General features: G+C 35.9%; 1 protein-coding gene across 1 annotated transcript; it reads left to right on the forward strand.

Moving 5' to 3' along the window:
- The first annotated feature begins 458 nt into the window (after window positions 1–458).
- LOC126828014 (endothelial differentiation-related factor 1 homolog) lies at window positions 459–6,359 on the forward strand. Its single transcript, XM_050557632.2, has 5 exons — window positions 459–666; window positions 1,998–2,049; window positions 2,539–2,699; window positions 5,125–5,218; window positions 5,927–6,359. Exons 1-5 carry the CDS (start codon window positions 595–597, stop codon window positions 5,986–5,988), a joined length of 441 nt encoding a protein of 146 aa, XP_050413589.1. The 5' UTR covers window positions 459–594; the 3' UTR covers window positions 5,989–6,359.
- The last annotated feature ends 7,756 nt before the right edge of the window (window positions 6,360–14,115 follow it).

Genomic DNA, 14,115 nt, shown 5'->3' on the forward strand with positions numbered 1-14,115 from the left:
TATGATTGGACACGTGCCTATAAACTACGGCCGCAACACAATCTGATAAAATTACTATCTTGTTTTGTGATGTATTTTTCATAATTATGCGTCATTAAATACATATGTTTTAAACCGAAATCATTTTCATATCACACTTCAATAAAATACTGACCCCCCCCCCCCCCAAAAAAAAAAATAAATAAATAATAATCATAAAAATAGATCTGTTCAGATTTGAAGCAGTGCCCATATTCATAGTGTGATTGTGAATCAAGTACGGAAAACAATTACGACATTACATTGTAGCTAACATTACTGTGCAACTTAATACTCGCAGTTATCGTAACGATTGAGAAGACACTGTTCATGAAATACCAAATTCTTACAAAATGTTATTAGAATTTGTTACTAGATTGTACCTATTTAAAATTGCGTAAATAAATAAATCGTAAACAAAGTTACGACAACGGGCAAAAAGCCCCTGTTTATTTCACTTGCTCCGCCATATTTCATAATCACACGCAATACATCCTAGTTTTTGAACACATATTTAATGCGAAGCTTTTTAACGTAGCGAAAATAACATTAGGTTTTTAAATTTGAAAACACAAAATGGCTGATTGGAACGAAGTCACTTACTTGAGGAAACCACAACCTAAGGGCCAGGAGCGTAGAGCTACTGGGGTAAGATGAGAAAATAAAACGTGGAAATCCGAATATCTAAACTAAAGCGAAAGAAATGAAATGCACAACTTTATATCGATAAGGGATGACATGACTTTGCAACACACATCCACAGACAGTAAATTAAAGTAACAGTTAATGAGTTAATTTCCGTTTTAAATAGCAAACAAGTTCGGAATTGAGTTGATTGATCTGCTGTCAGTCAGTTGTGTGCTATTTCATTCACTGACATAGTCAGCCTTAGTCCCTTCTTGATGGCACAAAATGGTTACGATTTTTGATTTCGGTTTCAGTGGAATGTGCGTTGACATTATCTGTAATTGTAAACATACCCACTTTGCAAAACAATTGTTGTGGTTGAGGGTAATTATATTTATAAACCACTAAGTCCCACTTTCAAACCAAGACATTCGCAATAATTAAAAAATACCTATTTAAAGTCAAAACTCAAAACATATTCTGATCAATGACCACAGCAAAAGGACAATATATAGTTTAAATCTCCCTGATAGGAGGCTACATACATTATGTAACTCCATTGATTGGAAAGTGGAAGTAGTTTGTTATACTGATAAGAATCTGTACACATACATATACAGGACAAAATCTTAAACGACTAACACGTCGGATTTAATTAAATCAATGGACTGAATTGATAGAATTGGCAATCACAATCAACTTATAATGTGAAACAGATTAAACTTCTGCCACAGTTTTGATTGCAGATTTTTGAGTAGAATGTGAAATAATTCAATCTCATTGAACATATTTATGCATTGTTGATTGATGGAAATTTTTGATTTATTACCTTGGTGCTGGCTTTGTCACACAATATTACTCAGTTATTGTTCTTGGATCTAAAGAATTTCAGTACTGAACTGAAATCCCCCAATTTTCCATCGAGTGCCACTTCCTATTACTTGGCAAAACTTTTATTTATTACAAGCCAATTAAAGCTATCATACATGTAGGTCCTTAATTTCTGTACATTTAACATTGAAGGCAGTGGATAATGACCACTTTAATAGCTTGAAAATTGTGATATCATTTCTGAAAAGGATTTAATGTAAAAAAAAATAAAAGTACCAAGCACAAAATTGTACCTACAAAAAATAGCATGTACATGTAGATCAACTTTTGCATCAAACTGGAAGAACTATCAATGTGTCAGAGCTTTATAAAACTCTGTACTGCCATTATGTTGTTACATGTAATTCTAAACTATTGAGAAAACTTTGTAAAGTTCAATGTCCTTGTAATTTTGGCAAGAGTTGATAGGTCTCGTTTTTAAAATTAACCTTTATTTTCTTAACAATAAATTAATATTTCAGGCTGTGAATCGAGCCTTACAATCTGGTGGAACAGTGGATACCAAGAAGAAATGTAAGTTTTTAATTTATTAAAATAAAACAAAAGATTCCTGAATTAAAATATACCTTATTGTCTTTGTCCATTACCCTTACCATAGTCTGACAAAGTCTTTTTGCCCTGATCAATAATCAGAATGCAGGAATTGAGAAGATCCAAATCGGAAATGCGCTTCACATTTCCTGCACCTCTGGTTAAATGCTGGATGTTCAGCTCTGCTCCGGTTTCTCTTACACTCAATGGTTCACTATGAGGATTCTTGTATGAATCATTTTGAAATTGAACGTTGATCGCTGACTTCGCTGTATAAAGCTTAGTACATTAGAACAAAATGTAGAATAGAGTTGTTTCCCTTGTTCTCTTCTGGTTCTTGGTTATTTTTTGTTACATGGCATTGTTTAAGATCTCCGTCTAATTGATATTGCATTTCATTTTAAAAAATTAATTATCCTCCACCAAAGGGGTAAATTATAACCTGTTTTTCTTGTGAAATTGTTTATTCAGTTGCGGCAGCTACCAACAAACATGTGGTCACTGACAAAAACACAGCCAAGCTTGATCGGGAAACAGAAGAACTTCATCATGATCATATTGATAGAAGTGTGGCTCAGTTGATTCAGCAAGGTCGTCAATCAAAAGGAATTAACCAAAAAGATTTGGCTACAGTAAGCATTTAATGTCTTTTTAATGACTTATTTCAGCAAAGATTAGCTTTGTCCATTCTACAAGTAGATGTTTATCATTGGCAAAAAGTGCAAGAGAACACCAAAATCTGATCGCCACACAGTTTTATTGCAGACATCAACCATTAAAAATTCTTGCAAACATATTTGACTTCACTGACAAGATGATACATAATGTAAAGTTTAGCCAAATTCAGTGCATTTCCCACAAAGTCAGGGGCGTACATAACGATTTTGTTTGAGGGGGTGTTTAGCCAAAATGCGACCGACTGATGCACATACCCCCAGTAAGAGTTTGGGGGGGTGTTTAGCCAAAATGCGACCGACTGATGCACATACCCCCAGTAAGAGTGACGCAGTCAGGAACCGCGCACCACAGGTGCGAGTTTTCTAGGGGCCATGTGCAGAGCGGATCTAGAATCTGGGAATAGGGGGTGGGGTGGGGGTGGTTCCAAATCTAGGGCGCCATCCACAATCCCACCCCACAATGAATGTCAACAAAATACTGGCTATAGCATTAAGCGTCCCATTAGAACATAGACAGTATTGTATAATTATATAGTTGTTCGCCGATCGTTGTCTCGCAGGAAAGCAGTTTTATTTAAGTTGACATAAAGTTTGTGTCATACATGATGATTGTGCCTATAACACTGAGCAACCTGAGAAAATTTTGAAAAATTGAGTCAATATCCTAGCATTTGAGGTCATTGCTGGGAGAAAGTCTTGAGGACGAGAGGACCAAAAATGTATGCCAATGAATGGGACAGAATCTTGAGATCTGCCCCTGTCAATTCCGCCAGTTTCGCAAGAGTTGACATAACATTTGTATAGTCTGACGACCCATGACCCACACACCAGTATAACGGGGAGATCAGTATAATCGTGAATATGATAGTGCTTGTACAGCATAAGAAACAGAGGAATAGAAGAATAATGTTATAACGGAATCGAGATCCGCAGGCGCGAAAAAAATCAAAAATGTAACTGAGCTTTTAATTTTTCGGAACTGGGCCTGAAAATTTTAGTCATAGTCATGGCAAATGGAACCAAATTCTCACTAACAAGAGGATAAGAAATGAGACAGAATCTTGTGGCCTATTTGTCAAATTCGCCTGTTTTGTAATTGTTTGTTTGTCTCATTAATTCATTTAGTCAGAGACCGACTGCGGTGAGTACTTTTTTTGAGACCGACTATTTTTTTGCCATGAGGGAAAACATTTCATAGAACAACATACTCACAACAGAATAAGAGTGACAAACATTTTTTCAAACATGACAAGCAGACATGATTATTTTGTACTATAGTTTTGTGTGATGTAGGCAATTTAGGCTCATCTATTCACACAAATACATAGTATTTGGGATCTATTCTGGCATTGTTTGTTTACCTCATTAATTCATTGAGTCGCCGATGCATAATTTTGAGACCGACTGCAGTGACTGCACTTATTTTGAGACCGACTATTTTTCTCCCAATTTTGTTCATAGACAAACATACTCACAACAGAATAAGAGTGAAACACAACATTTTTTCAAACATGATAAGTTGACAAGGTTATTTTATACTAAAGTTTTGCGTGAGTAGCGTGACGACTTATTTTGATACTGACTGCTCTTATTTTGCGACCGACTGCACTGATTTTGCGACCGACTATTTTTCTTCCGGGGGGGGGGGGGGGTGTACCACTCCCAGACAGCCCCCCACATTTACGCCCCAGCACAAAGTTTTGTAGACAATTGATAAGTGTAGATGGACAGTCTGCTAACCTGGCAAAATCCTTCTCAATCAATTTTCACACTTTATATAAAAAAAAACCAACACTGAGACCGAAATAAATAAATGACACATATTAATTAATTGCACATTTATCTTTTTCAAAAGTATCGAGAAATCAAACTTATTATCTATTCTTAGTCTAAGCATAAAATGTTCATGATCAAACTTAGTCAAGGTTTTGAACTACCTGGTAGTGAAACTATACTCTTAAGTTTCATCATCTTCATCGACACTTAGATTCAAAGTTATCTTATCCCAAAGCATCGACCCTTGAAATTGCTTAGTGCTGCTTAGCTTTAGCGGGAATTGTTAGTCATTAAACTTAATTTCAAATTGCCATATCTTAGCGAGTTTTCGACCTAGATAGGTATAATTTTGGATTTGTTAGCTTAAGGACATATACTATAACATATATTTTTTTATAATGTTTTTGGAGGGTGTTTGGTTCCCAACTTTCCGAAATTTGGTCCACTTGACATGGATTGACCCAGTAATCATATCCACAGTTCATCTAATACCATTATTTTCCCCAAAGCGTTGGGTGCCCAAATATTGAAACATTGACAGAATTAATTATTATTATGTATCAATAAATAAATGTTTTTATTTTTTACTTTTTGATTTTTATAGAGAATCAATGAAAAACAGCAAGTTGTGAATGATTATGAGTCTGGTAAAGCTATTCCCTCACAAGGTATTCTGGCCAAGATGGAGAAAGTACTTGGTAGGTGTTTTTATATGTATCTAAATTTCTTTTAAAATTTACAAATGGCTTTGTGCATTAATTATTATAGTGAATATTATCATCGCCTTGACTTGGGTAGATTCACTTTGCAAATTAAGGTTTTTCCTATTGAGCAGATGTACAACCACAACAAATAGCTACATTATTTATGTGGTTGTATCCAATCGACACCATCGTTACTTTCAATCCTTTCTGGCGGGGTTTCTCCTTGTCAGTGGTGCAGGACGGAGGGCCTGACAAGGACAGCTGTCTAGTCATTCGGATGGTACGAAAAACCGAGGTCCCTTGTACACATTGGTGTGCACACAAAAGATCCCTTGACAGTTGGAATTCGATATAAGAGTAGGCCATAGATCACTGAATGGTGTATGCCTATCTTCATTAACCCAGTCGGAGCAGAACAGTAGACCGTAAACCCCATTTCATACTTTCAATCCTCTACATGTTAGCGACTTAGATCAACTTTTTTAGAAATATCAACTGTTTTTACCCTTTCCAATAGCTGAAATCTAGTTTGGTTCCCCCAGTTTCATAATTGTTATCTTGAACTTAATGTCTAGAAAGTTTTTAAAAGTTGATTTTAGTAGCTGTCATTGTTATCTGTGTATTGTTAGGAAATGAAAATAGGTGAATCTTCGACTTAATTATTTGCTAGTTAATTTTAAAACTTTTGAAATCTTTTTTCAGAAATTAAGCTGCGTGGAAAAGACAAAGGAAGACCGCTGGAACCAAAAGCAGCCAAGAAGTGAAGAAACGTGACCATTGAAATCGTACATACTTGTATCTAGATTAAAACTTTTCATAATTTACAGTTGGAGAGATATTTTTAATGTAATTCTACAAATTAATTAATTAAGCATGGATTATCAGAATATGTGTACTCAAGTTCGGCTTCCAGGTTCATTGTGCTATAATATGGGATGTTGGTTTTTTCATTTTTTTCTCTCAAGATAAACAGTGAAATGCAATCTTATTGGATACTCTACAACAACATGTGCTATCTTTTCCATATTGGAGAGGTAACTTTGTTTGGACAAGAGAATATCTTGTTTCCAACGGTTCTGTCTATGAATGAATGTTTGCATTATTTGATAATAAAATCTAATGCTTTTAAAAATTATATTATTACATTTATTGCGTGTTACCATGGTTGCAGATATATCTATTTTGACAAAGTTATGAAACACTGTCCAGCAATTCACTAATTGTCACTGTCTGGATGAATGAAGATAGAAGATGATCAATTTTCCTGAAATCAATGGTTAGTAAAATAAAATGATCCAGGAAATGTAATTTGTTTATACTGACAAACTATCTTGGGGTTTTCTGTTTGAATATGGTACCATTACAAAGCCCAGACATCCTTATAATATCCTGGAAAAAATAGCAGTTTGTATGACTAATAAATAGCGAAATAAATAAACCGTCAAAGAAGGGAATTCTAATTAGTAGGAATACCTCTTAAGCTACCAATACAGGTACATTCTGAAATTACCAGATTTCAAACTTTCAAAGTTTTAGTTTTTCGCCATCTTCCAAGATCAGAAGAAGCGCATCTAACACCCTGTCGCTATCCTGAATGCAGTAAGACATAAAAACGTCGTAAATGAAGTGTTTTGGGGTTAAAGTCAATAATTGGTTGGGCCTGTAAATATGATATTTATAGATATCTATATATAAACGATACCAATATAGCAACAAGAACTATTATACACGTTACTGTTGTCACCGAGATAAAGGCACTAGTGTTATTTAGACAAATCCTCCCTGTAATATTTAGTCATCTACAAGAAATTGATGCTTTTCTCCATGAATCCATTGAATCAACAAACCAAATCACAATCACATATAAACAGATTTTTATTCATGTAAATGGTTTGGAGTTTTCTTTGCAACATCTCTGGAAACATTCCTTTTTTCACTCTTTGGGTAAGATTGTATCCCAAATTCAAATGAATTAATTCTGTACTATCTATGAAGAAGTTTTCTGGCCAGGATTGGATTTTGTTCCACAGTAATTGTAGATTTTTTAGTTTATGAAGTTTTTCTTCAAAGAATTTGGAAACAGCAACTAGCCTTGTGTCTGGTAGTATTAATGTCCAAACGGCCACCAAGGGAGACTGTGCTTACTCAATTTCTCAATATTTTTATCATTAAGAAGTTACCTGCCACCAAGGGAGACTGTGCTTACTCAATTTCTCAATATTTTTATCATTAAGAAGTTACCTGTCAATACGAGCTTGAAAAGTTTCCCACAACCTTCAAAAGCTTGTGGGTTCAAGTTTTGAAGTGTGAGCAAATTCTGAGTTCTAACTAAACGATGATTTTGGCGTTCATTGTTGCGTCAATGTCAGCATTTTCAGAGGTGGAAAATCGTGAAAATCATCGGTTGTAATGAATTGTAGAGCATTATGTGATAGGTCCAAATAAAGCAATTTTTTCATACAATTCAAATGTTCGGGAATATAGTTGTTAATACTATTATTATTTAGTGTAAGTTTAAACTCATTTGGGAAAAATATTTGATCACCACAAAAGTTTGGTAACTCTTAGATTGTTAAAGCCGAAGACAAGTGTCTGAAAGTTCACAGGTTGGAATCTAATATAACGAATAAAATTTTGTTTCCAAGTAAAATGAGTTTTCGCAATATCTTAATTTGTGTAAATATAGAAAAGTTAATTACTTGAATATTGTTCCAAGATCAGTCCAATGTTTGCAGCATTCGTGTATTTTGAAAGGCTGTATTATCTATGGTTTCACTTGGACTGTATCGAAAAAATAAAAATTGCAAAATGCAGTTTCATTAATATGCACCAAGTTATAATTCTTCATATGAATACTGTTTATTTTTCTAGGAAATTTAGGAATGTATTTTAAGTCTGGACACGTGGCTGTAAATAATCCAGGGCATCTGCATAATTTTGATGTTCAGGAATTTTGTCCATTTACAAAAGTAAATAATAATATAGCCAGAATGATTTGTGCCAACATTTTTGTAAACGTTCCAAAATTCGTTGATTTTGATAGGGATTTTTTTTTTTTAAATGTTCCGAAATTCAGTGATGTTAATTGAGGTGTTTTCTTTAGCTTTTTTTTTTTAAATGTTCCGAAATTCAGTGATGTTAATTGAGGTGTTTTCTTTAGCTTTGGTGTCACCTGGATAATTATTTTTACAAAGATCTGCATCCGACCTGTCGAAATAAAAACCATGTATTTTCAGGAAATTGCACACTACGATTTGCCCAATCTCTTCACTCCCTAACATCAATAGCTTTATAAAAACCTAGATTTGGGTTTTGTGTGTGTGAAATTGGTTGTGACATCGCAGACAAGACTTGTCCTGGTATCTAATTTAATTTCATTTTTATCATGGATCAGTTTTGCTAAATTACATGTTTACAACATTCATTCCAATGACATTGCCACATTTCATGTTTACAATATTCATTCCTATGACATTGCTACATTTCACGCTTACAATATTCTTTCGGAAGGGACACAAAACTGATGTTCACCTATGTATCCCCCCCCCCCCCCCAAACTTTCGGGCAGACGAGTAAAGTAAAAAAAAGGGTTATTATTTCATCTAGTTGGCAAAATAAAGTGCCCGAAATCTAATAGAACACTAATTTTTCTTTTTAATTGAATACCTACTTTGTGCGACATTTTTTGTGCATCAATTAATGCAGCTGCTTGGATGGTTGGAATTCACGGGTTAGAGAATAGCAGAAATATCCCACAATGATTGATTAATTGTTTGGGATTCCGGTGAATTACACAAGGTAGGCTATATTGTACCACGTTGAAGTTGCTGTATTCACGGGATGGAATAGCATGAAAACGCGTTTGCGGCCGTCAAATTTTCTTTGAAAGGGAGGGGCAACACGGTAAGCTTGGGTCCTTTGCTCTCGCAGACGACCGCCACCGCGATCGGGAATTTCAGGTTCTGTCCCTGCCCCCAGCATTGATCGAGCCCGTACGCCATTTTGTGTATAAATAATTATATCTGATATTTCTAGATTTATCTTGGTAAGAGCACACCGGTGAAACACCCTTCATAAAAGGCTTCTGCATCTGGTTATTAAAAAATTTAAAAGTCACGTCATGATCCAAATGTATAACACCGACCATATTTATCGTTGATGTTCTACATACGTATACAATTTCACAAACCGTCTTCTTCATATTATCATATTATTGGCACACTTATTCACCAAGGAAGTTACTCAAATATCTATTTTTACACACGTGACTGCGTTATATCGATTATATTTTGGCGGATAAAACTGCTTAATTTTGTATTAAAAGTCCTTAAAATCCTCCATGTTAGGACCGAGCGACTAACACAATATACGTGATACGTTTTCAAACAACTTAAACCCGTCAGTCTTCATTTGGAAATGGAGACCAGGTATCCCAAGCTGTAACGTTAGGGTGAAATTTACGTTTCGTTATCAAGTACAGCACGAGGGTCATGCACTGTATATAGAACTCTAAGCGAACGGTAATAGATTATCAGGTCACCTAAAAGAAGAAAATTGACCAGAAATCTTAAAATGGTCACGTGTGCGGATAAGCGGTTTTGCCTCAATAGAGCTGAAATTTTGAGACAAGGTAATTACACCATCTCTCTATATTCTAGGAGGGGGGGTCAGGACGCAATACGAAGCCAACGACCAACGTGCCCATATCGATAAAGCCTAGTGACATTGGTTGGGCGTGGGCGCCACGATTCATTCTATACTTAATAAATACATGGTAATGCACGGACTTTTTCTATTTTTTTTTCTCACTTTCTCTTATCTAGTGACAGTCAATTATTTTTTTTGAATTGTCAGATATCCCCCCAGTCTCGTATAACAACTTTTGGTCTTCAAGGAATTATTAGTGAGCAGAAATTCTCCCCTGATCTCTATGTTAAATTTATATTTGGAACGTGTTTAACCAGTTCTATCACATGTGATAATGACCAACACCAATACTGTCCTTTAAATTTTGAATTTATATTTGAAATGTTTTAATCATCTGCCACTGAAAGTGTTCGTAAACATCTATTTCATGGTGATTGTGGATGTATGACCTGTCAGTGTGAACATGCAGATCAAACATAATTCATCATTAATTTGATATATAATGGAGTAAATAGACCCCTTTTCCACACCTAGTGATGATCTGTGTAAAAAAAATGCTTTTGTCATCTGAGAAATATTAGTTCCGGTGGCCGAGTAAGACGTCGGCTCGCTAACCTGGAGTTCCAGTGTTCGATTCCTGTGCTGACCGAGAAAGTTCAATAGGATTTTGTGGCGGGGTACCGCCTTGTTTGTTCAGATGGGATGAAAAACCCTCATGGCGTATGCCCATCTTCATAAGCCCAGCAGGACGTTAAACCCCCATTTCATTTCCATCCAGGCCTAGTTAACAATGTTAGAGGCCCCTGGGCAAAGCAATATACTAGATCCCTCCAATACCACCCTTCAAAACACATTAAAATTCTGTTGGGGAAGGAGTAATCGCTTATACAGTAAACTTTGCTTAAGTTGGGTCTAAATGGACTGACGAATTCTATCCGAGTTAGCCGAAGACCTAGTTCAGCTCTGAAAGATGGTCTCATTATTGCCCTGTACGTTCAGGAACCATCCTATTGAATCTCTGTCAAAATAAAATCGATTCCCAGTCAATTTTACTGGGCAACTTTTTACTGATAAACAGTCACCTTGGTATAATGACGACATTAAACAGGAAAAAACGATTCGTAGAAAACAATGGAAACAATGGAGAAGATCCGGAAACAATGGAGAAGATTCGGCTTGGAAGTCCATCGACAAATGTACGTATGTCAAAGACGAAAGGTCAATTCGATGATTCGCAGTGCCAAACGGGAATATATTAACTCTAAAATAGAAAACTGCGAGTCAGACTCTAAAACGCTGTTCTCTTTAACATCTAAATTATGCAATAAAACAAACGAAGAATTACTACCTGAGGGAAAAACATCTGAAGAAACTGCAAACGATTTCGCGTCATTTTTCCAAAATAAAATATCAACGATATATGAGAAACTTCAGTCTTCAATCGATCAAAATACTGACTCCCTACTAACCTACAACACACCGTTTTCCAAATCACCTGTAATTTCATTTAATCCATTCACAACCGAAGAGGTTCGTCAAATTATATCTCTACTTCCTGCTAAAAGTTGTGAACTAGACCCGATCCCAACTCATCTTCTAATTGATTTCTAGATTGCCTCATCATCCCAATTACAAATATCATCAACATGTCTATTAAATCCGCCACTGTGCCAAAGAGTTTCAAAGCAGCTCTTGTTCGACCTTTATTAAAGAAGTCAAACTTGGACAAAAATCAGCATAGTAATTATCGACCCGTATCGAATCTACCATTTTTTGTCTAAGGTGCTAGAAAAATCTGTTGGAGTACGACTTTTTGAACATCTAGAGGTCAACAGTCTGCAGGATAAACACCAGTCGGCATATCGCAAGAGCCATAGTACAGAAACAGCTCTCACCAAAGTAATAAATGACCTACTAATAAGCTGTGACAGTGGACAGATATCATCATTGGTCCTGCTAGACTTATCAGCAGCCTTTGATACCATCAACCAACAAAAGCAGCTTCTACGTCTGAAATCATATATCGGCATACAAGAACATGCTCTTGAGTGGTTCGAATCCTATTTGAAAAACAGGACACAAGTCATCATCTCTGGTCTGCTGTCGGAACCATCTATACTAAACCAAGGAGTGCCTCAAGGATCCGTCCTTGGTCCTGTGTTATTCACACTCTACACCAAACCTCTGCGAAATTACTGCCAAACATGGTGTCAATCAGCACCAATATGCTGATGACAACCAGCTGTACTTGTCATGTGCAGTCGAGGATACTAGAGACTGTCTTGATCAAATGGAACATTGCTGTGAGGAAATAAAATTATGGATGACCCAAAACAGAGTTTATGTTGATCGGATCCAAGAGTAAATTACAGAAGCTTAATTTGTCAAACCAAACCAAACCATCGCGATCGGCACTAGCACCATCCAGCCCACGTAAAAAAGTGAAAAATCTTGGTGTATACATTGACAAACATCTGAAACTTAACGAACAAGTATCAAACATCTGTAAAACTACATACTACCAGCTCTGCAACATCAGTAAACTACGTGAATGTTTAACCACCGACGCAACCAAAAAGCTAACAAGTGCTCTTGTCTTATCATAACTAGATTACTGCAATGGACTTCTGGCAAATTCAAATCAGGAACAACTTAAACGGCTTCAAAATATTCAGAATACGGCAGCAAGAATTGTCACCAGGACAAGTTTGATCATATTACACCGATATTAAGAGAGCTACACTGGCTACCAGTATCTGCCCGAATAAATTTCAAAATTTTGACTACTGCATACAAGTGTTTTCATGGAACTTCTCCAATATTTCTTCAGGAACTATTCACGCTCTACAACCCAAAACGCCAACTTCGAGCACAAAATTTGATGCTTTTTACAGTTCCACAATTTTACTCCAAGACATATGGGATGCGATCCTTCCAATATGCTGCAGCCACCAAATGGAATGAGTTACCTATTGACAATAAATCATCTTCGAGTCTCAACATATTCAAAACTAAATTGAAAACTTTTCTTTTTCAAATCTGCTATTAGTATTGAACAACCAGCGCACAGAGCACTATCAGTAGTGAATGTCAGCGCGATATAAATGCATATATTATTATTATTCTAAGGTCTGGATGAGGGGTGGCGTACGGATTTACGTGGCTTGGCCATACAAGACGAAACGCAATTAAGGTAAGCTGGGGTGGGGAAAAATTAGAATCGTTGAAAAGCTGAGAAACTTCAATCAATTATTGCTTTGCCTAGCCCAATTACAATCGAATTTTTTCAAAAATTCCAATTTCATTTCGTCTTATATGGCCGAGTTGCACAAATTTGTGCGCTGCCCTGTATTTGGATTTCAATGGCATTTTTAACCACATGTTGTGAACATACTGTTGATCCAACTCAGGCGAAGGAAAAAAGCTGGAATAAGATCAAAAAAGACCGAACATTTTGATCCGTGTTGAGCAAAGACCTGTCTTGCGCGCAGGATCAAAGGGTCCAAACGATTTTATCCGAGTTGAGTGAAGATCCGACTTATGCGAGGTTTACTGTATATAGTGAGTTTGGTCCAAAGATCAATTAAATGCCAGATGGCCCAAATCCTACATTCGTTCTGCATTCAAGGAGGCCTAAATTTCACTTTAATTAAGGTTGCTGCTATTTAATAATACGAATCTTTTATTTTTCAAATTGCCTGGTGTACACATGTGATAGGAAGGCCCTGGTTCCACCTGCCATCTTCTGACTCTCATACAACTCTTCCAGATCATTGATTTTATCCTTCCTTGATTACTGTAATAGTCTTCTTACTGTTCCATTGTTATTAACCTTTTAAATTTACATTTTTACCAGCATAAATACAGGGGAATTACCGGTATTCAAGAAAACAAATCTCTTAAAACTTGATCACAAGCTAAAAGCACTCACTTTAAAGATGTATTACCATGTTCAACAAGACAATTATAAAACTCCAAGCATTGGTCTAGTTAAAGTATTTGACATGCAGATGAACTCCTTGAATACCAATATGGGTTATATACTCAGCCAAATTAAAAACTTGACACTGGTGAATTTCTAACGATAGTAAGTAGTAAGAAGCCTTTAATTTCATAAAATTGTAAAGTCACTTGGATCACGTGACTTTTGAGCATATAAAGATGAAAAACCTGAAACAACACGTGCAAACACAAACTTGTGAGGTCAATCGATGCAAGTTTGCTTAAACTGAACACGCACACGT

This window comes from Patella vulgata, chromosome 1 (assembly GCF_932274485.2).
Source record: "Patella vulgata chromosome 1, xgPatVulg1.2, whole genome shotgun sequence".
Lineage (NCBI taxonomy): Eukaryota > Metazoa > Mollusca > Gastropoda > Patellidae > Patella > Patella vulgata.

Bases quoted from the DNA above. Each gene is read 5' to 3' on its own strand.
- LOC126828014 (XM_050557632.2), top strand. From the start codon at position 595: ATGGCTGATTGGAACGAAGTCACTTACTTGAGGAAACCACAACCTAAG. The intron at 667-1,997 runs GTAAGATGAGAA...TTAATATTTCAG, and splicing joins AGGAGCGTAGAGCTACTGGG to GCTGTGAATCGAGCCTTACA. The intron at 2,050-2,538 runs GTAAGTTTTTAA...TTGTTTATTCAG, and splicing joins AGTGGATACCAAGAAGAAAT to TTGCGGCAGCTACCAACAAA.